Source organism: Danaus plexippus, chromosome Z (assembly GCF_018135715.1).
Source record: "Danaus plexippus chromosome Z, MEX_DaPlex, whole genome shotgun sequence".
Classification (NCBI taxonomy): domain Eukaryota; kingdom Metazoa; phylum Arthropoda; class Insecta; order Lepidoptera; family Nymphalidae; genus Danaus; species Danaus plexippus.
The window spans coordinates 686,425-710,244 of NC_083559.1; the positions used below are offsets into that span (position 1 = coordinate 686,425).

At 34.3% G+C, this 23,820-nt stretch overlaps 2 protein-coding genes across 6 annotated transcripts in view; one reads left to right on the forward strand and one right to left on the reverse strand.

Moving 5' to 3' along the window:
• LOC116777883 (protein furry) overlaps window positions 1–23,820 on the forward strand; it is a 58,426-nt gene that overhangs the window by 21,673 nt on the left and 12,933 nt on the right. For 4 of the 5 annotated variants that reach the window (XM_032671661.2, XM_032671663.2, XM_032671666.2 and 1 more), the window contains 11 exons: window positions 11,162–11,284; window positions 12,405–12,538; window positions 13,041–13,142; window positions 17,073–17,207; window positions 17,355–17,546; window positions 17,634–17,725; window positions 20,601–20,709; window positions 22,012–22,175; window positions 22,315–22,431; window positions 22,731–22,900; window positions 23,701–23,796. In XM_032671661.2, the coding sequence (XP_032527552.1) occupies window positions 11,162–11,284; window positions 12,405–12,538; window positions 13,041–13,142; window positions 17,073–17,207; window positions 17,355–17,546; window positions 17,634–17,725; window positions 20,601–20,709; window positions 22,012–22,175; window positions 22,315–22,431; window positions 22,731–22,900; window positions 23,701–23,796 (1,434 nt within the window). The remainder of the gene's footprint in view (window positions 1–11,161; window positions 11,285–12,404; window positions 12,539–13,040; window positions 13,143–17,072; window positions 17,208–17,354; window positions 17,547–17,633; window positions 17,726–20,600; window positions 20,710–22,011; window positions 22,176–22,314; window positions 22,432–22,730; window positions 22,901–23,700; window positions 23,797–23,820) is intronic. The other variant, XM_061526613.1, reaches the window with a different exon arrangement.
• On the reverse strand, window positions 1,349–10,473 carry LOC116777886 (somatostatin receptor type 4). The gene is made up of 3 exons (XM_032671668.2): window positions 9,289–10,473; window positions 6,484–6,700; window positions 1,349–3,180 (listed from the first exon to the last, which is right to left on the reverse strand). Exons 1-3 carry the CDS (start codon window positions 10,147–10,149, stop codon window positions 2,960–2,962), a joined length of 1,299 nt encoding a protein of 432 aa, XP_032527559.2. The 5' UTR covers window positions 10,150–10,473; the 3' UTR covers window positions 1,349–2,959.

The window sequence follows — 23,820 nt, forward strand, 5'->3', positions numbered from 1 at the left end:
GTTCGTTTTAGTTGTAATTATATATATATTTTTTTTAATTTTAATCTTTTTTACTTTTTTTTAATATTTTTTATATTTTATTATCTCCATGCTAAATGTTCTCTACATTTTTTTTTTTTTTTTTTTATATATTTTAAGTATTTTTTTTTATTTTATCTTTTTATCTGTTTTTGTTGAACAACCGCTCAGACGGTACTCAAGGTTCGTTTTTGTTGTAATTATATATATATTTTTTTTAATTTTAATCTTTTTTACTTTTTTTAATATTTTTTATATTTTATTATCTCCATGCTAAATGTTCTCTACATTTTTTTATTTTTTTTTATATATTTTAAGTTTTTTTTTAATTTAATCTTTATCTGTTTTTGTTGAACAACCGCTCAGACGGTACTCAAGGTTCGTTTTTGTTGTAATTATATATATATTTTTTTTAATTTTAATCTTTTTTACTTTTTTTTAATATTTTTTATATTTTATTATCTCCATGCTAAATGTTCTCTACATTTTTTTTTATTTTTTTTTTATATATTTTAAGTTTTTTTTTTAATTTAATCTTTTTATCTGTTTTTGTTGAACAACCGCTCAGACGGTACTCAAGGTTCGTTTTAGTTGTAATTATATATATATTTTTTTTAATTTTAATCTTTTTTACTTTTTTTTTAATATTTTTATATTTTATATCTCCATGCTAAATGTTTCTACATTTTTTTTATTTTTTTTTATATATTTTAAGTTTTTTTTTAATTTAATCTTTTTATCTGTTTTTGTTGAACAACCGCTCAGACGGTACTCAAGGTTCGTTTTTGTTGTAATTATATATATATTTTTTTTAATTTTAATCTTTTTTACTTTTTTTAATATTTTTTTTATTTTATTATCTCCATGCTAAATGTTCTCTACATTTTTTTTTATTTTTTTTTTATATATTTTAAGTTTTTTTTTTAATTTAATCTTTTTATCTGTTTTTGTTGAACAACCGCTCATTGAGGGTACTCAAGGTTCGTTTTAGTTTTATTGATTTTTTTGTGCTTTTATATTTATTTTACGCTAAATTTCCTCTACATTTTATTCTACTGCTATTTTTATTTTTTTATTTTTTTTTAACTTTTTTTTTGCTTTTTTTGTTTTTAAATCTTTTTTATCTGTTTTTGTTGAACAACCGCTCATTGAGGGTACTCAAGGTTCGTTTTTGTTGTAATTATATATATATATTTTTTAATTTAAATCTTATTTTTTTTATATGTTGAACATCCTCCTCTATATTCAACATTCATTTTATTTTATTCTTTCTTCTTTTTTTATTTTAATTTTTTGTTTTTTTTTAGCAGCATATTTTTCTAAGAACATGCTGAATATTCTGTAAATTTTATCTTTTTTTTGTTTTTTTCATTTACCTATAAAATTACGATTTTTTTTTATTTTTTTTTTCTGTATTTTTTTGTTGCGTCATTTTACCATAATTTTTTTTCTTTTTTTTTATATACTTACGTATATTTTTATATTCCTTTCATTGTATCACTAACTTAACACACCCTAATTTATTACAATAACAGCGACTAGACCCTAAAATGATATCGTCGTGATGAGTTTGATGTTTTGTAGAAACAAAAATGGATTATACAGTAATAATCTTAGTATAAATATGTTCATACAATTATTATATAGATACATCTGCACTCCAGATCGTATCACTAGTAATAAAGCGTTGTGATTCATTCCAAGTACACTCAGGTCCGTGTAAACTTCACTTAATTTAACACATCACTATTGTTAACATTACGACATACTTTCCATAAACACAATTTAATTTGTACGGATTCCGTTTACGGATTTGTAAATTTTGGGGGTTTCGTTATCAAAGAACATGCCAATAATGTATTATATATTATATTTTATAAAATTTTGTCACAATATTGATTTTAAGCCAATCGGTCCCTATGGTTGATGTTTTCGTTTTTGTAAACATCTCGATATATATATATTATAAGAATATATCTTCCCTCACCTCATTGAATATGTTACGATGTGAACGATACATATATAAGTCATAATTAAACATCTGCGTGATAAATGGTATTTTAAAAATATATGCATCTGTTAGATTTGACAAAGTTTATCAAAAATATACATGTATGTATATATATTTATATGAATTCCTTTATATACGATACGATACAGTTTTTTAATACTTTTTATAGAAAATATATGTATGTGTAATATATATTTTTATTATATTTTGTACCAAATGTGTCGTTAAAGCGCGAATATAAAGCCTTTGGCTGATTTTGTATTGTTCCAATATGTTTCTAATAGGTATATGTCTATATAAATATAAATCTGCAATTTATTTTCAATGTTTGTACTGTGATTTCGTTTTTAAAATATGACGTCCAAGATGTGTCGATGGATGATAGTATTTACGAACTACATTAATAACTATAGAGTTACACCCGACTATGCTTAAGATTACGCTTAATTAATAATATGTGACGCTGTGTCAGTTTGTTGGATACGTTATGTTAAACCGTTTTCGCCGTACAATATCCCGATATTTATCCACTGAGTAAACTGGTCTTAAACCTTTAATTCTTTAACGCTCACATCGGATGTCGTAGTCCACATAACGTACCCTCGTAAAATTTGTCTCGTCAATGATTTTAAAGCCTGGGTCGTCACTGCATGTTGGGTTATCACTGTCTGTTATTTTGTTTTAGCTTTCGCAAAGTCTTTGAGTGGAATAAACAACGTTCGCAAGCGATGGACGCTTCAATATAAATACGGTGTGAAGAAGCCTCCATGATGTCTCCATAACGCCACTGTCCCTATTGTAGTTGTTGCTGCATCTAAAGATTTGAGATTTGGGGCAAAATATCGATGAAGTGTCCATCGCCACACGAAGTTCTGAAAGCGTTTATTCCACGTACCGCCGTGCCCGCACGGGCGTCATTATTCTGGGGCGTCAGATGGTGTGGACGGTTCTCAGCTCCATGTCCTGAGCACGACCCTCCACGGTGACCGAGGCCAGTTCCGATCGTTCAGCCTGAGAGCGGGCGTGTGCCATGGCCTGTCGTTGGCGCGTGTTGTCAAATTTCCAGCGTGTAATGCAGTCGCGTTGCCGCTGTTGGTTAGTGTTGAGGTTGGTCATGTTGATGACTGTGGCCTCGGTGCTCACGTGAGATGCTGCGAACAAATGTCACATTCAGATCGTATCGATTTAAAGCCATCGTGATGTATCATGCAAGGCTATATCTTGGAATATCGAATAACTTTAAATCTTATTTTAGTATTGAGGGTTATGATATGAAACAGAATATATGTTCTATTTCCAACGACGTCATCGTTTTAGTTGATTTATAAATAGTTTCATTTGTAAAGGAGTTGATATGTATATAATATTTTATCGTATAACATAAAAACCAATACATTAACAGACATCGATACACACTTTAAATAACGGCGGGCATACTTTTTTGAGTCTCGGTAGAGTCGCGGATCTTCGAAAGTTTTTATATATTTTAATATAAGTTTTGCTGGTTTAAGCTAAATCCCTCAAGGTAAATTAGAAACTGCAGGCTCTTATGCCGCAAACTTAAATTTCGTAAGCGGATTAAGTTAGGAATAGATTTTTTTAAAATTTAATGTGATCGTAACATTATGTTGTTGCGCGTATATTATCGCCAACGGAATAGCAATAAAGCAATATTATTGCTTGTTTCAAATAATTTGTACAAATTCTGATTAGTAATACATTTTATTTTTATTTTTAACATACATCAATCAGACGGTATTTACCCGTCGTATAAGTGGTTATGGCATCGTGGACTTGGTATTAGCGAGTTGAATCAGACGCCTATAAATTTTAATATATGATTATAAGAATTGTATCTGTGTTACTTGACACCGTCGACGCATCTCGCTCAAGGTCAGAGGGAAATATTGTAAAAACACAATTTAAACATATAATTGAGGTCCACGAGGCGGGTCAGGCGACATACCTACGTATCCAATTACAGTATTTTTTTTAAATATTTGAAACAAATAGACTTCTCAGGTCAAGAAAGTTAAAAGAAAATTAAATGTCTTTTAGTTACTTCAAAAACTGTTACGTCTGTTTTATATTTAAATGCAATTTTTTTTTAATGTAATAAAAACGCATTTACTTCAGACTAAATATGTGTGATACATTTAAAGCACTATAAGTGTCCGTTGTACTGTAAACTGCATGCGCTAACTCTTCACAGAAGCCCTTTTGATAGTAACTTATAAATGAAATGCATAAGTTCAGAGGACCAGAAATTTTTCCACATTCCTGCGACAGATGCTGTGTTGTCAAAAAAAAAAAGTAATCCATACATCCGTAGTGGCTCCTCTTTTTCCACCTGAAAGTAGCCTCGCACAGTCGGCGATGTCACATTTCTGTGACAAAGTTTGTATCGCTTTATGCTTACCAGCGCGATAGCTGCTGCGAGTGTCTCTCTAAATTCGCGCAAATCTAACTTTAGCTTAACAACAGACTGAAAATGAACGTACGTAAGGCTTTGACATTACTGTCTCATCGAAAAAGACTGACTGCATCCGATCATAACTCGATACTGTACTCGGTCAAAAATAAAAAACAAAAGCGTTTACAGCTTAAACGTACGTAGTCTCGTTAAAATTTATTACGTGAAAAATAATTTGAACATTTTTGATGTTGTCACTGACTAAATACACAACGATATCCCTGTATGCTTCACTCTATCAACTGCACTCGTCCTAATCTCCAGTTTGTTACCCGGACCGTTTTAATTGCTCCATTCATTAATTTTTTTAATAAACTTTCACGAGATTCTGTTTATTTAACTCAATCCGATCTGATGTCACCATTATCAGGTGACAACGAGATCAAGTGTCAGGCAGTGTATAATAGATTGATGTCATTAAAACGTATCGTTTATTACAATTATTATGACAGTGATAGTTAAAAGTTTTGGTTCTCTGTAACGTTTAAATAATTTTATTATAGATATTTTAATTATTAGATTATTCCAAAAGTAAGCCATAACATAGTTTCAAAGGTAGCATCGACAGATATTTCAAAGAGATGAGTAATTTTTGACATAATACTTAAATAACCTGATTTAGTTATAAGAAAATTAACATGGATTGAATTTGTGCTTTCATTGTCGTCCTTTATAACCAATTAGTCGTACAATGTAATAGAATAATTTGAATAATCTCTTAGTAACAATGTAAAGCAACAAACCTGATACATCGCGTTGATCGAAAACGTTCCTGTAAACTATGAAAAAATAACCCGTACACTTCAACTGATTGATCTGTCTGTGCGTCACACCAATGGGGAATACGTAACATTATTACGAAAACCATGTTCTGTATTGAAAAAAGAAATCACATTCCCGTTTCGTTACAATTACTTACACGTTAGATTTTTCACTATACAACATTTCAGTGCAATATTGAAACACGAATAGTCGGAATCTAAAATTTTCCTATCACGCGGCATATTATGTAACGATATGATTAGAACATCATTATCGATGTTTCTTAAATCCTGGTTGAAAGTTTAAAATAATATCATTTCACTGAAACGTTGATATTGTAAAGCGGTAAGCTTGTCTTAAGGTGCTACGGATCTCATAAAGTTTTGCATCCAACAACTTGCTGCGGTCTAGTGATATTAATTTGTAAATGTAAGTTGTCACCGGATCCGTCTGTTAGAATACTAAATACTAACTTATGATCAAATAATTTTCTCCTACCGAAACTTGGTCGCATTCCGCAATAAATCCACCTCCAGAGAATTCGTTTACTTTTTTGCTATGTTATATATTTTTTTTTTTTATATAATACTAAAAAAAATTCTTTCAAAAAATAATACTAGTTTTAATCCGCGACTTTACCTGCGTCAGTTTCGGAATTGCAAATGTTTAGTGTAGATGACCGGCGGAACTCTGTTCCGCGTTATAGGTAGTAAATAAGCAAATTTGGGATTTTATTAAGTTTTTTTTCGATCGAATGAGATCAAAAGCAAAGCTATGTCCATCTTCTAGTTATAAGGTAGCTCCCCTCCAATTTTCAGCGAAATCGCTACAGCTGTTCTTGAGTTTTAATAGTATAGCCAAAGCTGCCTTCTTTTATACATATGGAAAATAAGTCGGGTTTAAAAAAGTTTCGTTGCAATGAATTGAATATTTTAATTTAAATATCCTTTGAAAAATATGCTCTCAGTAAAAAAAAATCGCCTCGACTTTAAAAATAAATGTAACAGCAAAATATCTGAGCGTACTAAAGTTACCTCAAACAATTCGCTTGCTTTGAATTTTAGTTCTTTGAGCACATAATGAACACAGATATAAATAACGTAATTAATTCTTAAGCAACCTGGAGTTTGAAATTAATTAAAATTTATATAAATAAACATCAAACATCGGTGAAGAAATGTAGTGAAGAACAATGGAGTGTGGAGAAGAATAGACTTACTTGAGACGCTACTGCCCCTCGGCGGATCCGCGGCGAATCGTACGGCGACGGCTCGGCGGGCCCGGCGGCGGACCCAGGGAAGGGCCTGGATGAGAGCGCGGCGGTAGTTTTGGCCACTGAGACAATATAGCAGGAAGTTGATGCCGAAGTTGGTGTGGAAGAACATCACAGAGAGCTGCTGCAGCGCCGTCCAACGGCCACCCACCTCATTGGCATTCTACAGACAGAAGGGGCACGCTATTAACTCAATTATAAATTTAAACAAGGGTCTCATCTAACAGGAATATGACTTATAATTAATGTACATTGTGTATAAATTATCAGTAAGAAAATAATTGTGATTGTCGATATTAACAGAGAAGCTTTCTGATCAAATAATTACTCAATACACAAGCGTCACGTCCGGGGTTTATTTCGTTGTAACGGGAAGTGGATGTGTCCGTCACTGATGATTATGTGAAGTAATTCGATTGTACTCCGCCAGTACAATGCTCCGTATTAATATCCGATATTTGTCGTTATCAGAATCATCTAACTAACATGACATTACCGTGATGATAATTAAATTCATTTGCTAGTACAGCTATCACACTGACATCAGACACAGAAACATCCGGTTGGCCAAGCATTACAATGATCCAATAATTTGAATAGTCTTTACAAGTGTAATAATGACCAGATATTTCAAGTTGAACTTGTTAAAAGTTTATGAGTTTGTAATGGTTAGTATCGCGTTCAATAAGAGTTAAATGATATCGTAGAAGTAGAGTCGAAGGGCAATATCGGAGCGATTTATGGTTTAGTTGCACTTGAAACTTATACGGAGCATGCGGCTCTCGAGTCGGAAGTTACACCTCTAAACCAATTACTTTATATTCAGTTTGTAAATTATTACTGATGTATGTCCAACACCGCACGGGAGTTATAAGAGCGGTGCGGATTGTATAGCGCGGTCAAATCGGAAATTGTTAGTCTTTTATACCGAAGACCTCTTATTTTTTGGTTCTCGCATATTATTTGAAAAGATTCCGTTGCGTAGGATCCTCTTAAAACGCTCTCGTGGCATATATTAAATATGCTAGCAAGGCTGAAATCCTTCTGACGCTCTAAACCTTATACAGACCAGCTTTTACATGAAGCCTCTTGAAATTCTTTAAGTCTGTGATATTACCTTTACAGCGACTCAACACTCAGTGCAACAGTATTAGATTACTTTGTCCATGTTCCACTGTTTGGTTTTGTTTATATATATATATATATATATTATATCTGTCTCTCTCTTCTTATGTCACAAACTGGATGCTATTAATTTTCAGTTAATAATAAAATTTGCTGATTGTAATAATCTTTATAGTGTCGTTCGTTTTCATATTGATGAATTAATTTTTTACTATAGAAACACTTTGGAAGCCAGCCCTTCTGATTGTATTACAGTCGAATCCGTGAAAAACTTATGTATTTTAAATTATTCTAGTAATATTAGTACTTTTCGGTAACTATATGCAAGCAAGTAAGCTCGCAAGCTATGTCCGCGTCTAGCATCAGCGTTTCGGATGTACTAATTTTAACAGATTTAATAGATATTGTTCTAACAAGAAATGAATACAATATTATAAACGAATTCCCGTGAAGTTATTCACCGACCAGGACTTCTGTGTGAGGCCGAGTTGCTTTTTAAACATTCCACTTATCAATACATAATATCTTTTTAAATTACCAAATAATTCAACATTGAAATAATTCCATCTCACAGACAAAGCGATGAATTCTTTTATCAAAAATATCATATTTGTAATAGCTTTAACTTTTTCATTCGTACATCAGTTAAAATAATTATAATCACTCAAAGGATATTGTAAAATTTTATTTGCATGTTATCCAGTAACGTCAATAATATCCGTTAAAAGCTAACGATTTATTACTCGTGTTTCATATCATATTGGAGATGGAATTAATAAAAAAAAATCGTACTAATGTTGACTTTTAGGAGTTGATTGTTTTAACTTTAAAGGATAACGTCGAGCTTATATCGGGCTCTATAAAGAAAACTTATAGTTGTTGGACTTATCGTCACACGCGCCCTTGTTGTAGCGCACCCTAATCGGAAGGCTTGTACATATAGTAAATACACATAGTCGTTTTTGGCGTTATTATAACAGGGATCTATAGGTATATCAAACCTATTTAATAGTTTTACTTATCAGACTTGTAAATATAAATATCGTTGTTTCTAACTGGCTCGTTTCACACTCCAAAAGAGGTTTACGAGGGCAATATAAAATGTACACAACACTATTAATATTATTAGGTCTACAAAATACACTTATTTGGATGTAAAAATTATGAATCATTGTATAATATTTTTAAAGCGTTGAACTTTTATCCTCAATACAAAGCGACATCGGTGAAAAGTTACCTCCGTCATTAAAAGCACGGTTGAAAGCCAACGTTGGAGAACTGAATTGATGTCAAAAAATTGACGCATAGTCTTCGCTGATTTTATTACATTACAAAGAAATAAAACACTACCGCTGCAGCTGTATGCTATAAATAGATGTCATGGCTTAATAAAATCGCAATTACAAAAATCGCTGCGCAATATCACATACGACGGAACTGGTAGACTAAAAGATTCTCTAAGAAACGGGATTTCATTCTTACTAAGTTCCAAATAACGGCTTAATATAGTCTGTTTTTTTTTATTTTTGTCGAGCAAAACATCTATCAATATAAACCAGTTGGTTTTTAAATTCGCAACGCAAATGAAAATTTTATTTCTTTATATCATATAAAAAATGTACTCACGATATCATAAGCGTAGGCCAAGATGCGGATGGTATAGGCGGGCAGGTTCAGAATCACGAACACAGACGAGACGAGCAGCAGCATCCGGGTGACTTTCTGTTGTGATTGAGGACAGCCAACCAGGCGGCGCTGACGGAGGCGGGAGGGGAGGCCGGTCTGCTCCTCCTTCATGAGAGCTTGACGAGCCCTCTCCAGGCGGCACACTCCGACCATGATCCACGAGTTCATTATTATAATGACACCCAGCGGCAGGGTGAAAGACAGCAGAGTGTCGATGAGATTAAATCTGGCGGCGTGATCCAGATACTCCCTGTCGATGTTGCAGTCGTCCTTACTAGGTGAGGTGAACTTTAACACGGGCAGGTTCATGACGATGGCGGAGATACTCAGCAGCACTATCACCTGGCGGGCCCTGTTCACGCTGCAGACCGCGTTCCGTCTCAAAGGATACACCACCGCCACGAAACGCTCCACAGTGAAGGCCACCACCAGCCAGGCGCTCAGGCAGCACGACACGTACGACACGTACACTATGAACTGACAGAAGCCCGTGCGGTGGAAGAGGCTGGTTATGCCGGTTGCGCTCAGCCACGGCGGCAGCAGTTGCAGCAGGAATATGTTATCCGCGATAGCCAAAGTGGATAGGTACTGGCTGGTTGACTGGAGACGCAATTTACTCCCGTGGAATACGAACAAGGACAGCATATTACCAATAGTACCGAGCACTACTAATATCGGAGTAAAATACAAATAAACGGTGTTCACGAGTTGCACTATCATAATATCGAAATCTGTTTGATTAGCGTTGTTCGGAGGCTCGGTCGAAGTGTCTAATGTGTAATTGTCACGGTTGATAAACATGGTGTCGGCGCGGGCAAGCGCCCGCCGCGCGTGTCGTCCCTCGACTGGCCCTGTCTGTTCCCTTCAACCACATTTATATGAACTGGGACCCAGCCCGAAGGCATCCTCTCTGGGGAGGCGTGTACTCTTCACACACCAGCCCCACTCTCACACCTCGGTAACCACCTATCACACGGCCGCATATATGTATACCAACTCCATAACACGCATATATATTTTCAAGACTCGCTTCACTTTGTTCTATATAATTTTTATTTTCTCAACAATATAATCATCTTCGTAAATATAACACTGTACATCAATATCAAACAGATTTCATATAATAAATAATACATTTTTCCAAAATATATATATATATTTTTTAAATATCGTTGAGATTTTTTTTAAATCATTAATTATTAAATAAGCACTGATTACCTTTATAATAACGATGTTCTAAATTATTTCTCATGATCAGTTCGGAGACTGCGATACATTTGTCAGGAGACAAGTTATTAGCGCGGCGTCCCTAGTATAACTAGTAGAGCCGTAGCCTCGTAGCGTTCGTAGACGTAACTGTAGCAGCATATACATGAATATTATGTGCATTAAATATTTTCATGCGTTATATAAACTATGAATAAATTTATAAATCTATTTAATATTCAACTATTTATCATTAATATTATAATATCAATAATATTTATGTAATATTAAAGTATTATTTTACGCCGTCGGTATCCTAATCGGGGAATCGTACTTGTATCGATTAAATCGAAACTTAATGAGTCATAGAATAAAATTTATTTATTTTTTAAAATAATATTGAAATATTCATAGTACTGATAATAATTATAAGGCTCTCTTATTTTTTCTATTGACGTTTTTCTAGTATATAATACAAATTGTATCAATCGTATCACTTGAGAGGACAAGAATAGGTAGAGCTTTAGAAATGGCAGGTCGTTATATCAGAATATGTTAATTTTGAACTATTTGTTTGTCATTATATCAATGGGTTTTTTTTGTCCAGGTTCTGACAAGGGTCGCGGCACCCTGGACGTGCTCCTCTGCACCACCTATTGCAGGTCCCAGCTGTACCTCTCCAGGCAGCTGTCACAGCTACATCCGGACCTCACCATGCCGATGTTCTCAGGTAAGCGATCAAATCAAACAATGTGTTCGTCGAATCATTATATTGAATCGGTGACTCGATAAAGCTGCGATTGGACTTTTTATATTTTTTTAATATTAAATGTATTTTAATACAGCCTCCGCCGGTCTCGTTGTCAACGAATTAAAAATAAAATTTCTTATTATAGAATCATTAGTGCCTTCAGATTGACATTGTTTCCGATGTCTCCTTGTTATTATAGGGATGTGCTACTTCCAGGTAACTTCCTTGAAACGTTTTCACACAACGGACACTCACACATTGTGTCCGTTAATTATTTCGTATAATATAAATGTTGATCTTTTATTCTGTTAATTATATATATATATATATATATATATATATATATATATATATATACATACATATATACATATATATATATATATTGTACTCTTAGTGTGTATGTTATTTGAACATACGTCTGTAACTTCGGTGTAATTATTTCCTCTCTAATATAACCGCTGACGCACTTGTAATTTAACTCGTACTGTGATTTACTTTAAACATTACTGTTTAGGTATTAAAGGTAACTACATATATATATATATAAATACGATTATAACGATATCATAAAAATAACTCATAAAAAGTATCTTGTAGAATTGAAATTTAAATGTAAAATAGAAAAAAATATTTGTATTTATCAATAAAAATTTGTTACATGACATCAAGTGCAGGGCAGCTTGATTGTTATTATACAAATAATCTATACTTTTAACAATACTAATATATCCTTTTCAATAAAAAAAAAAAACCTTATGACGGATTACTTTAAAAATGTTTCAATTGATGAGGAACTTTATTTATGCTGTAGGTACGTATTAAATATAAAAACTAAATTAGTTTTTTGTGAAACGAATCTTAGATTGATAGATTATTTGTTCAAGAGTTCTGAGACTGGTTGTACGACGACAAACTTATTATGCACGGAGATGTTCTGGCGTTTGTTCAATGCATCGCTAAATGTATAATCAATTATTGTATCGTTTTACAATCGACAGTGAATATTGAAGGAATGAAAAGTATATTGCGTTTATATAAAATGTTATTTAGTTTGGACTGAAAGTCGTTTAATAACTGCCGTTTGGACTCATCCTAGAGATAACGGCGCGGTTCCAAACAGCCCGTACCGAGGTACGGCAATTGCTCCTGCAATACCTTCTGCCGTGGCTTGTGAATATAGAGCTGGTGGATCCCAACGTGCCACCGGCGAACCCGCTCTCATACATCCAGGTACACACACACATACATACATAATGATATGTCTATATATACAGTCAGTTGAACAGCAGTTGAGTAGCGAGTAAGCTTAAACAAAGCTCCTCAACTAACAAGCCAAAGCCAATGTTGTATTTAATTATAAAGTCCCGTGAGTACATCTTAAGTTCTTATGTGACAACAGTCCCGCGACTTTCCGTCTGTCTGTAACCGTATCATTCCGATGTGCCGTATCCTTAAACGTTACGCCACATAGCGAAACTTTACAATACAATGCACATGGAAGATCCGATTATAACAAAGTAGCTGACAAAGGTACTTTGTATCCGAATGAATTCAGGTTAGACATTAATTAAAGGTAACTAGTTTAGTAGAACGTATGCGAGATTTAATAACAAAACTATGTTACTTGAGCTGAAACAAATGTTAACGAGGCTGTAGCTTAACTACTTGTTGAATTTAACTGAGTATAGTTGAGATGATGTTTGTGATTTAATTTCGATTAATATGTGTTTAGTATTATGCGTCGGAGGCCGGTCGTTCTGGGCGACGCGAAGGCCTCGGTTCGGTGGAGGCTACGGAGATGGTACTCAACAATCTCTTCTACATAACAGTCAAGGTAAATAGATTTTCATTAAAACTTTATTAATTTTGTAGATGACAAGAAGGAACTGCGGTTCTTTTTTAACCAAAATCCAACCATTCTTTCACTCCTGATCTTATATTTCCTTCTATATATAGTTTTAAATAACATTAATACTAAATTAATTTCAAAATATTATCTAACACAACAACCAAGACATCGGTTGGATTTTATGAAGGAAAATATTTCGATGGGAATTTCCTACATAAGTTATTCTTAAACAAATTGACACGTAGCTAACTCTAATCTTTAAAAAATATAACTCTGTATTCTTAATAATATATATATATATATTATTTTCTAATAGAAAAGGCTTCCAGGGACAGGATATTTGAATAATTTATAAAGTTAGTTACAGACTCACAATCTGCGGATGAGATATTCTTAAAATTAAGGAAGTTCTTGAAAATCTAGTTTCTTAGCATCCGAATTATACTAACCTCAAGTCATAATTGTAGCCGGAAGTTTTTTATTTCAAGTTATATAAAAAAAAATATACTATAGTTGAAAAAAAAAAAGCTATGCAATATTTTAATTGGTTCGAAATCTTCACAACAGATTAGTAATACGGGCACATTAGTTTTGTCTGAACTGTGCCTTATGCATGAGTTAAAGTCATTTCTGTCAAACAAAATTGTCTTATAGATTTATATTTTCACAAGCATATAGAATATCCTGACGTTAGTTAGTCCATAGATATTTTTATTTTCAAGAATTTGAGAGCCCGTAATATATTGAATGATACTATTTCGTATGAAGTTTTTGATTTTGAAGCTGACTTTTCGATTACTTACCTGTAATGGAAACGTCAGCTGCACAGGAAGAAGAGTTGAATATATATATATATATATATATATATAAGTGTGTGTGTGTGTCTGTTTAATCAACAGTGCACGTAAACACGTAAACATAAGTAGCGTTAGATACGACGCGCTCTACCAAAACATTTATCCTTCAGTTAGCTTTCAATTCAGTAAATACTTGAATTCATATAAAAAGATTATTTTAACATAATAGTAAAGTATAACATAATTCAGTTACAGTCCCAGTTAAGTTATAGTGAATCACAGTAAACGAATCGTGATTTAAGACCGATCGTCTGTTTAACTATGCACGTTCGTTAATACGACAGTATCATTGAAGTGACTACAACCTCGCGTCTTGAAGGAATCTCTGAAATGTATTTCGCTCGTCCGAGCCGTTCAATTCATTTGATAGTTAAATAATCTTTTATAAGTTCGTGACATAAATGAAAATTATTTATTTGGAAATATGAGACGAAAGCTCTCAGTATTCCATTGTATTTTAGCAGGTTGTAGGTATAAGTATTGTAAGGCACACGACACACATACACCTGTTGGAGTCACGTGACTTCTGAGATAATTTCAAATCTACTGGTAATTCAAGTGTGAAATAAACTAATTTAACATAATTTTTCTTTCGAAACGTATCTGTATGTTTTAAGCTTCTTAAACAATGATTTGTTTTTAACAAGTAATAACTCTCGAGCAATACGTAAAAACATCAAAGGCTTAATCCGATATCGATAAGTATGTTAAAGGGGAGGGTGCACAGTGTATTAAATCTGTCTGTCTGGTATTGCAATACGAACGGGTTGAATTCGTCATGCTTACATTGCCTTTGAGGATCGCGGACGACACTGACCCCAGTCACTGTACCCGCACGCTCCGGTAGCATTGAATACCCCCTTTTGATTACATGTTAAATTTTAATCAGTTCGCGTATAGGGATTTCATACGATAATAATTAAAACATATTATTATACATCGATTATACGGACCGGGATGAGATAATATACGCGAACGACTTTGAGACCACAGACATTATAGATTGCTTTCAATTTTAGAATATATACATATGTATATATATGTATAGTTCGTATTATGCACGTAGTTTAATAGATCGATGAATCATAAAGGGATGCTAACAAAACAAATTGATGTATAAGATTGCTTACAAAAGATGTGAAAATCACTGTCGCGACGATTTTTCCTTCATGTAACTGAATTAATCCTGTTCGCTATCGTCCATTGTGCGCATCATGAAAGACTAATTGGTACGTTTCATGAAGCCGTATGAATATGTTTTCAAGATGTGATATCGAGGGCGTAATATCATTATGAGGGAAATGCATTTCCAGCGGAACATGCTTAATAGAGTCGAGTTTAGAGAACTGCTCCCGACTCAATGGATGTTTATAAAATTAGTTATACGTTCACCCTAATCACATTCGCATTCACTCCGTTGTATACGCTCGGATAAAAACTATATGATATTATTAGTAATATAAATCGAATATATTTTCTTGTTAATATGTTATGTTTCAATATACCTAAACAGTTTTCTATATGTCGTATAAGAGTTATTGAGTTATTCTCCATGTCCCCCTTCAATGGAAATACCCAGCAATTGTCACATGTCATTTTTCAATTCATTCTATAAAGTGCAGATTAAATATTTTCCGGGCACGTGAACGGCGTGTCCGTTAAAACCCATCAGTTTAAATTACGTGCACTGTTCGGCGAAATATCTGACTAGGGGGAGGCGTGAGGATTGGTACTTACATAACGTATAGTTAAACCTATAGTTACTGGAGCCTTATGCAATTTTGTTATCCTACAAAAAAAATATTCCTTTATCGTTTAAAGGTAATTTTTCAATAATATATGTGATGTTTGCTTTTCGAACCCCGGTATTTCATTATATTGTAGAAGGGATTTGGATGAAATCACTTTTAAAAGTTACACAAGCGAAGTGAAAAGTCCCTTAACTATTTCGACAGTATTTCTGTTATAAGACTTCACGCCTCTGTAACACAGGTTTTGAAAAACCTTTTGTGCTCGACACCATTCGCGTCTTGAACACGATAAAGTTACTTCTCAATAAAGCCTCTTATTGTTTTCCAAAAAATAAAAAAACGTAATCATTAATTATAATGAATAAAAACGAAATTTTGTTTGATAAGTAATTAAAAATAAAACTGATGAAAAATGATTTTTCGATTTCCACCATAAGTTGAAACGTCTCGTACAGACGCTGTTATCGGAGCTGAGTTCCGATTGCACCGGACACCAAATATTTTCATTATTAAAATACAAAACTTGCTACAACTAAATACACACGGATATCCTTTGAATGTATACACTATGCATACATGGAATAACAACGCGATAGTTGTTTTTGTTTACAATACACGAATTATATTATAGCCTGCTTTCGATACAGTACTAGTCTTGATATATCCCGCTGGTTATATTATATATATATCAAACACTAATGGAAACATTTTTCAAAAGCCATTAATTACCGAATATAAATTAAAACTGATAATACCTAGTAAGCGAATATTTTTTTTACTAAGACAAACTCATAACAGTATCACGCTCTGAAGGATTTGAGAACTGTTACGCGTGAGTTTTTTTCAAATAAAATATTTTACCTGTGTTTTATATATTCTTTACTGTCATAAAATTAATTAGTAATAATTGATTTGCCTAATAAAACTTGTTTATGTATATGTATATATATACCACTTAATAGGTGAGCATTAGTACTATAATAGGTTACAAAAACTCAGTAAAAAACCTAATGTAACCAGTTACCATACAGCTTCTACTCATTTTAACGTCACCATCTGTCCGTTGTCGTTTGATGTGGTGGAAGCTGTTCAGTGTGTACCTTTATTCTTCATACGCGTATTTTTCATCATATATTTTCAATCGGAGGCGACCACAGATTTATTTTAATGTTTCAAACTGTGTGATGTCACGTCTCGTTTGTGCTCGTCCACCGCAGAGATATTGCTCGTGAGGTTTAGTCTTGTATGACAATTAATTCTATAGAAGATTGTTTGCATGATTTATATGTAATATTTTTGCGGTTCAGTTCTCTGACAATCATCCTAAAGAGATTGAGGAGCTGTGGTCGACGCTGTGCGCCTGCTGGCCGAACAACCTCAAGGTCATCATCAGATATCTCATCATCGTCTCCGGGATGGCTCCCAATGAATTACTGCCCTACGTACGTATTAAATTATAACGGATGTTCTGTAATATTCTTGTTATATATTTTCTTGTCACGTATGTAGTGATAACTAACTTTGAGGACAAAATCTTGTTAACACACACAGTTTAAGATCATGTTATAATAAGAGTCGTTGATCGGTAGGCTAAACGCGTTGTTCTGTACCTGGCGAGATCTCGGCCTGAACGTCTTCTGGACGAGATGATGACGGAACTGCAGACCGTGGAAACGCTGAACTGTCTCATAGAGAGAACAGAGACACCGCCCTTCTACAGGCTCACCTCCATGAGGAAGGCCACCTCCGGTCACAGCGACGGACCCGGCACGGGGTCACAGGTACACTAACACAGTTTGAAACTGTCAAATGTTAAAAAATCTTAATAGTATATTCGAGTTTGATTATTACGTGTTTTTGTATCACAGGACGCCACGGGTCGCACCGGTGAATTGGCCCCCGTAGAAAAAGGCACCATACACACTAAACGACACAGCGGAGAGGATCCAGCGAAAGTATCGTGAGTAGCGTGCCCTAATAAAACTTAAAAATACAATAACTGTTTATGTAACTACAAAAGCTATTGCACTGAGTTGTTTGTATTCAATTATTTTAACATACACGTAAGGTTCAGTTACACGATATTTTTCATTGATATACCGTTTAATAGGATTTCCAATGAAGATGTTTATCATGAAGAGGGTTTGAATTGAATTGAATTGAATCATTACCTGCATGATACGACTCATATTTTAACTAGTTATTGTGAGTTCAATACATCATTATTATACTATTTGTATTTTGATATATAATGTAAATATGGTTGCATAAAATACACGCGAATCCGTAAAGGATATATATATATATATATATGTATGTGTATGTATTGGAATACAAAATAAAACAAGGCGATGCAGGTCATTTGGTAGTTTGATGGGAGTCAATGGTTGATGGCAATAAGGGGTTTGTTTGCAAAACGTAAATACACTACACAGGGTGGTCAGATTACTGTTAGCTGATAAATTTTCATATATAATTTTATATTAATACCATTATTGTAACATATCTATTGTTAGTGCCAGACAAATATTCAATAGTTTTGCATTTGTTATATCAAATAAAATTGTTACCTCCACAACTAATAGATTGATACAGCGTGTCCTATAAAAATATATCGATACACATTTATAGTTATAAAAATAGAAATATAAACGTGTATCTTGTGAAGGACAAAGATGTTTATACTTGGAATTATTCCCTTAAGCGTGTAGTATTTTGTTGCTTATATTCCTTTAATATTTTATTTGTAATGGACTATTGTTAATCTTGATAGCGAGACGCGGAACTTAGAAGATTTTTTATCAATGAATTGGTTGTTCATAATTAAACTTCAACGTTAATGTTAGATCATTAACAAATAAAGTAGGTATATAGGTTCCAGGATGTTACCCTGACATAACTTGGTTGTTAAGTCAGATATTTCTGTTCGGGATCATTTACTAACAACGTATAGTTCTTTCTTATATTTATCGTTCAAGATATGATTTTATAACTGCCAAGAGTTTCTGTATGGCTTTAATTAATAATTATATGAGTTTTAAATTATAGTCCTGGAGGCCGACGCGCAACTATCCTCTGGGATTTTGTATTGCTTATTATTGCTTAAGGATAGAGTAAGGCTTGACGTTTGATTTTATAGCCCTAGTGCCTTCTCTCACAAAACCTATTGATCGCTGGTTTGTAGTTATTTCTTTTTGCGCTCTTGCTACCGTATAAAACCCTATCGTGACGACGCGAGTATTGACCGCTATCCAGGAGGAGAGGACCCTACATTTCACAAGCAATGGTTAGCAGTTCCAACCGATGTACCACGTTTTTTCGGTACCTTTTCCCCATTTAAATAAATTACTCTGATCGGGCAGAGTCATCTGGAATGCATTGAGATAAAATTTAAGCAGTGCTGACGATCAGTCCTGAATTAAAGTGCGCCATTTTAGTGCTAATGGGATGCAAAAATTTCCTATGTGTAGATACTCATTCTGCATTTCTAAGCTCATAGCATGGATCTTATATTTACCATTCTCGTCTTGCCAAACAAAAGACTTTAATTTATCCGTATCTTGGGCCTTCTTACTTGATCCTAACCCCACTTTGTTACTGTGTGGTCCTATCATAAAGTGCTTATGGAATTGAAGTCTTGACTCTCTTTGAGTTTGACTCTCTTGAAGCTCTTTTGGGATCGATGTAATGACGTCATCATGGGATTTCCCCAGGATATATCTCTTGGAAACTCTTAAGTGTTTACAGAGCTGGTACTACCCCGGTCGAGCCAGCCCATTTTCGAGCTGCAGTAACTTGACACAGCTAAGCTCTACCACCTACCAAATTTGTGACGCCTGCATCTAATTTTGACAAAAGGGTTTTATTAAATCATAGACTAGGAAAGGCCAATTTAAACTTAAAGTTGGTAATTATCGTAGATGCAAGCTTTTTGACGTTACTGATCTGTTGGTTATCTACCTCGTTGAGATCGTTTTAAAAGCTATTTACTATTCCTTCTAGAGATGGAGTACGACCTATATCATATCCTATATAATCCGAGAAGGTATGAAGATTTTTATTTTTCCGTTCACTTGAAAAAAAGTAACAATTTATACGAGGCGTGTTCTCATAATACTATCATTTCACTTTGCTCGTGTATTAGTGAATCCGTACAACACGTTTTAATAACTTTCAAACTGAATGCTTCAGCAATACTGTATCCATTGAATGGAAAAGACGTGGTAGTAAAAGACATCTGGAAAATAAATTTCAATAAAGAAATATAAATAATCGAATACAATTTAAAATTCGTTAAGGTGACTTTGGGAGTTACTTAATATTTTTTTTATACCCTCTAAGCAAATCTGTAGCCAAACCAATGTTTGAGTTGAACAGATGTGTTAGTTTTTCGGACACACATATCTCAATCCGTGACAGATATTTGTGTGATCAATAATTTAATATGTCATTATTAGTATAATTTGCATCAGGCTGTAGAGTGTACGCACAAAAGGCCCGGTGATTGATCGTGTGAGGGCGCGTCTTAAGTGATTGCCTCCACTGACACAACACCGAATTGTGTTTACTTGTTTGATGGAACCGCGCCGAATATAACAAGATATCCTACGACATCGAATGTCTTCATTCCCATACAATGATTGCGATCAGATTAAACTTATACACATCTATGATTGTTACGTTATTATTTTACGTTACATTAATAATTCATATTTGTTATTTATTGAGTAATTCCTTTGACATTGTAATGATTATGTCTGTTAGATTATAGTTCAGGACAAATTGGTTGTGTCCTCGTATGGTATAATCCCTGTTGTTCTTACTGTTCTTACCAGCAGTTCCAAGGATCTGCCCCGTAGCGACAAGCGTGCTTCAGCACCGCCGTGTGTGACACCGCCCGCTGAGGAGGAACAGGCTCCCGCCTCCGACGGAGACGCCACTCCGGTCAGTATTCAAATGATTAAGTTACCTCCAAAATGACAGGAAGGCTTTCAACAGGTGACGTCGGCGTGCGACGGGACGAAATCTAATTACTATATTATAATATATTATTGTGCCATTTGTAGTAATGTTCATATGGCATTTCTGAATAGTATTCTGTTTTATTGATAAATAGTGATTCTGATTTATTGATAATGTTGAAATCATTCAGCCACAAAAATGTTTTTTACTCATACATAACATTTAGTATTTAATGTCAGCAAGTCCGTGTTAATGTGTGTCAGTCTAGTTGTCTCCGAGTTGGATTCGTCGCTAAGCCGTGCTTATACTTTCAGTTTTAATATATTTATCCCGCGGCTCCAGTTGTCTGAGGGGATTATTGTTTTAATTACACGGAAACAATTTTGTTAAAGCCCATTTTGGGGCTGTGTCGGTTGGAATTCAACATATTCATTGGTACTTTATGTTGGGAAGTTGTAGCAGCTCCGAGTCTGGCGACAGCATGTCAATGCATCCGCTATGGAAATAAGCTCGTCATCTGTTATCACTGTCAGGAAACAGCCGCACGGCATATTATTGTTTTTGTCGCGTAACTTTATTGATTATTTTTGTTTGAAGCATTAAAATTATAACACATAATGTTGTTGATTATATTTTGTTGCTAAATAAATGAATTATAGTTAAATTAATTGTGAATTTCTCTCTTAAACACCTGATTTAAAATGCCGTGTGTTTTAAGTTTGACGTGGATGTCTGTGTGTCTGTATGTCGCACCGTAGGTCTCAAACGGATTGACCTATTTTGATGCGGTTTTTTTTTCATCTATAACTCAGTTACCTTGCGGTGGTTGTTAGCTACGGTTAGTTAATATCGGTCCAGTAGTATAAGAGTATCATCTCTTACACGAAATTATTAGGAATTAATTGCCACGCGCGGGCTAGTATGATGTCTAAATGAGAATTAATTCGTAGAAGGGTTTTCAAATATCGTAAAATTAAGTAATCAGTTAGTACGTGTTGAATGTTACAACATTTTATTAGTTTGTATCTGCTATAATTTTTCTCTTAAAACAAATAACATTCGGTACAGCCACAGTTGAAGTTCAAAAGGTTCTCGTTTGTTGTTCGTCTCCAACGTAACCATTTTGAAACAGATCTAAAACAGATTATATTTATTATAGGTGCGAATGTAATTTTTATTCAAATCATTCCTTAACTCCGGGATAACGAGGCTGATGCTGAGAAAAATAACATTGTCGTATAGATAACACTGGAGTAATTATTACATGATATCCGTGTTCCGTAGACCGGTTTGTGTGTTGAGAGCGCGTTGACTTCAACGCCAGGGACACCCCAGGAGAGAGTCCACCCTCAGCCACGGCCGCTGCCGATGCCAGAGTACGGAGGTTTCTTCGCCCTCCTCACTGAATACCTACCGGATACGAATCAACCCGTCTCCGGATTCCACCGGTTCGTACTGGATTCTATCAATACTTAGGGATCTAATACAGAACGTCAGTCATACTTAAATAAAAGTCGAACAACCAAAAATATATATTATATTAATTGAACGACAGTTCGAGGATGTAGTGTTGTTCGTCTGTTGTAGTTGTAACGTTGCTGTGATGCTGTTGTGTGATGTGGTGCTGGACGGTGTGGATCTGGACTGGTCGATCCACGTACCCCTCATGATGCACATCGTATTCCTTGGCATGGATCACAACAGGTACTGCTTTATAGGATGATGGAAGAAGTTAAAATCATTCACCCTAACTTAACATATTTATGACGTCATCACGTCACGTTATGACGTCATCGTAACTAAACATGTTTGAATGTTTAATTTAAATCCTACCTACCAATTGACATGTTTCCGTTTTTTAAATTTCTTTGCAATTCAATACTTGGTAACAGGATAAAGGGATTCCGATAATTTTATATGCTATATTCGAAACTGCTATACGATTTAACTATAAATATAACTGTGATTATGTGTGAATAACATAATAAAAATTTGTCGTTTAGGTGGATAGTCCACCAGCACTGTCGTCAGTTGCTGTTGAACCTGCTGGTGGCGGTGGCGGCTCACCACGACCACCTGACGGTAGCCAGGGTGCTGCTGGCCGCTCGATCGGCACAGCTCGGCCTCGGCCTGCCGCCGCCGCCGCTGCCGTTAGTGCTGCACAACTTCACCGGTACGACAACACAGCTATCACTCTCCGACATAACGGAAGCTCTTATTACGCTGCAAACAACATGTCAGAAAAATATTAATTCGAGCAAAAATAAATCATCCCTCAAAAAAATGCCGAGCGGATTCTGAACAAACTTTCTGAAATATAATTATTGAGGCTGAACTATAGGATCTACAACGAAATAATTAAATATGAATATGAGTTATAAAAAAACTATGATGTATTTAAATGTTTTATTTGTTTTGATGATATATGTATATGTGTATAGGCTAAGAAACAATCTTAGGTTTCCCAGTACTAAGTGTTGGTCGCTATGAGCTGCGGGATCCGCGTTTAATCATCTCGCTTATAATCCGGACTGGTTAAACCACGTCTGTTTACATAAAACAGTTTAAGAGATGAAACAGCTGTTCGCTGTTTAAACGCAAGGCTCGTAGTAGAAGTACGGCGATAGTTATTAATACACTGAGACCGGTTCAAAGACTCGCTGTTTAAAAAGAATTTCCGTTTCCTCTCATAAAGTTATGTTATGTTTTTAAATTCACAGGAAATTTTTATCTGAGGGATAATCTTGTTGTTACCTTTTTACTGTTTTTTTTTTTCATGCAGATTCCAAATTGTTATTCATTGACATAATAGTGGAAATAATTTAACCAGAATAATTAAAAATATATGTACGCTTAATTAAGGTCAAAAAAAATAATTAAAATTACTATATAGAATATATATTTTCCTTTTTAAAATCATAAATTTGTGAACGACCTCTCGGTTGACTTGTTGTATATGTCTTCATTATACAGAACCGGAGTGTACGTCAGACAATTCCCAGCAATGTCCACACTCGCCACGGCCCCATGTGCGATCGCTGTCCTCCGACCCGCAAGTAACACCCGAAGGTAACACTAGTATAAGTTAAATAA

Bases quoted from the DNA above. Each gene is read 5' to 3' on its own strand.
- LOC116777886 (XM_032671668.2), bottom strand. From the start codon at position 10,149: ATGTTTATCAACCGTGACAATTACACATTAGACACTTCGACCGAGCCT. The intron at 6,701-9,288 runs GTGAGTACATTT...TTCTGTCTGTAG, and splicing joins TGGCCTACGCTTATGATATC to AATGCCAATGAGGTGGGTGG. The intron at 3,181-6,483 runs GTAAGTCTATTC...ATTTGTTCGCAG, and splicing joins GAGGGGCAGTAGCGTCTCAA to CATCTCACGTGAGCACCGAG.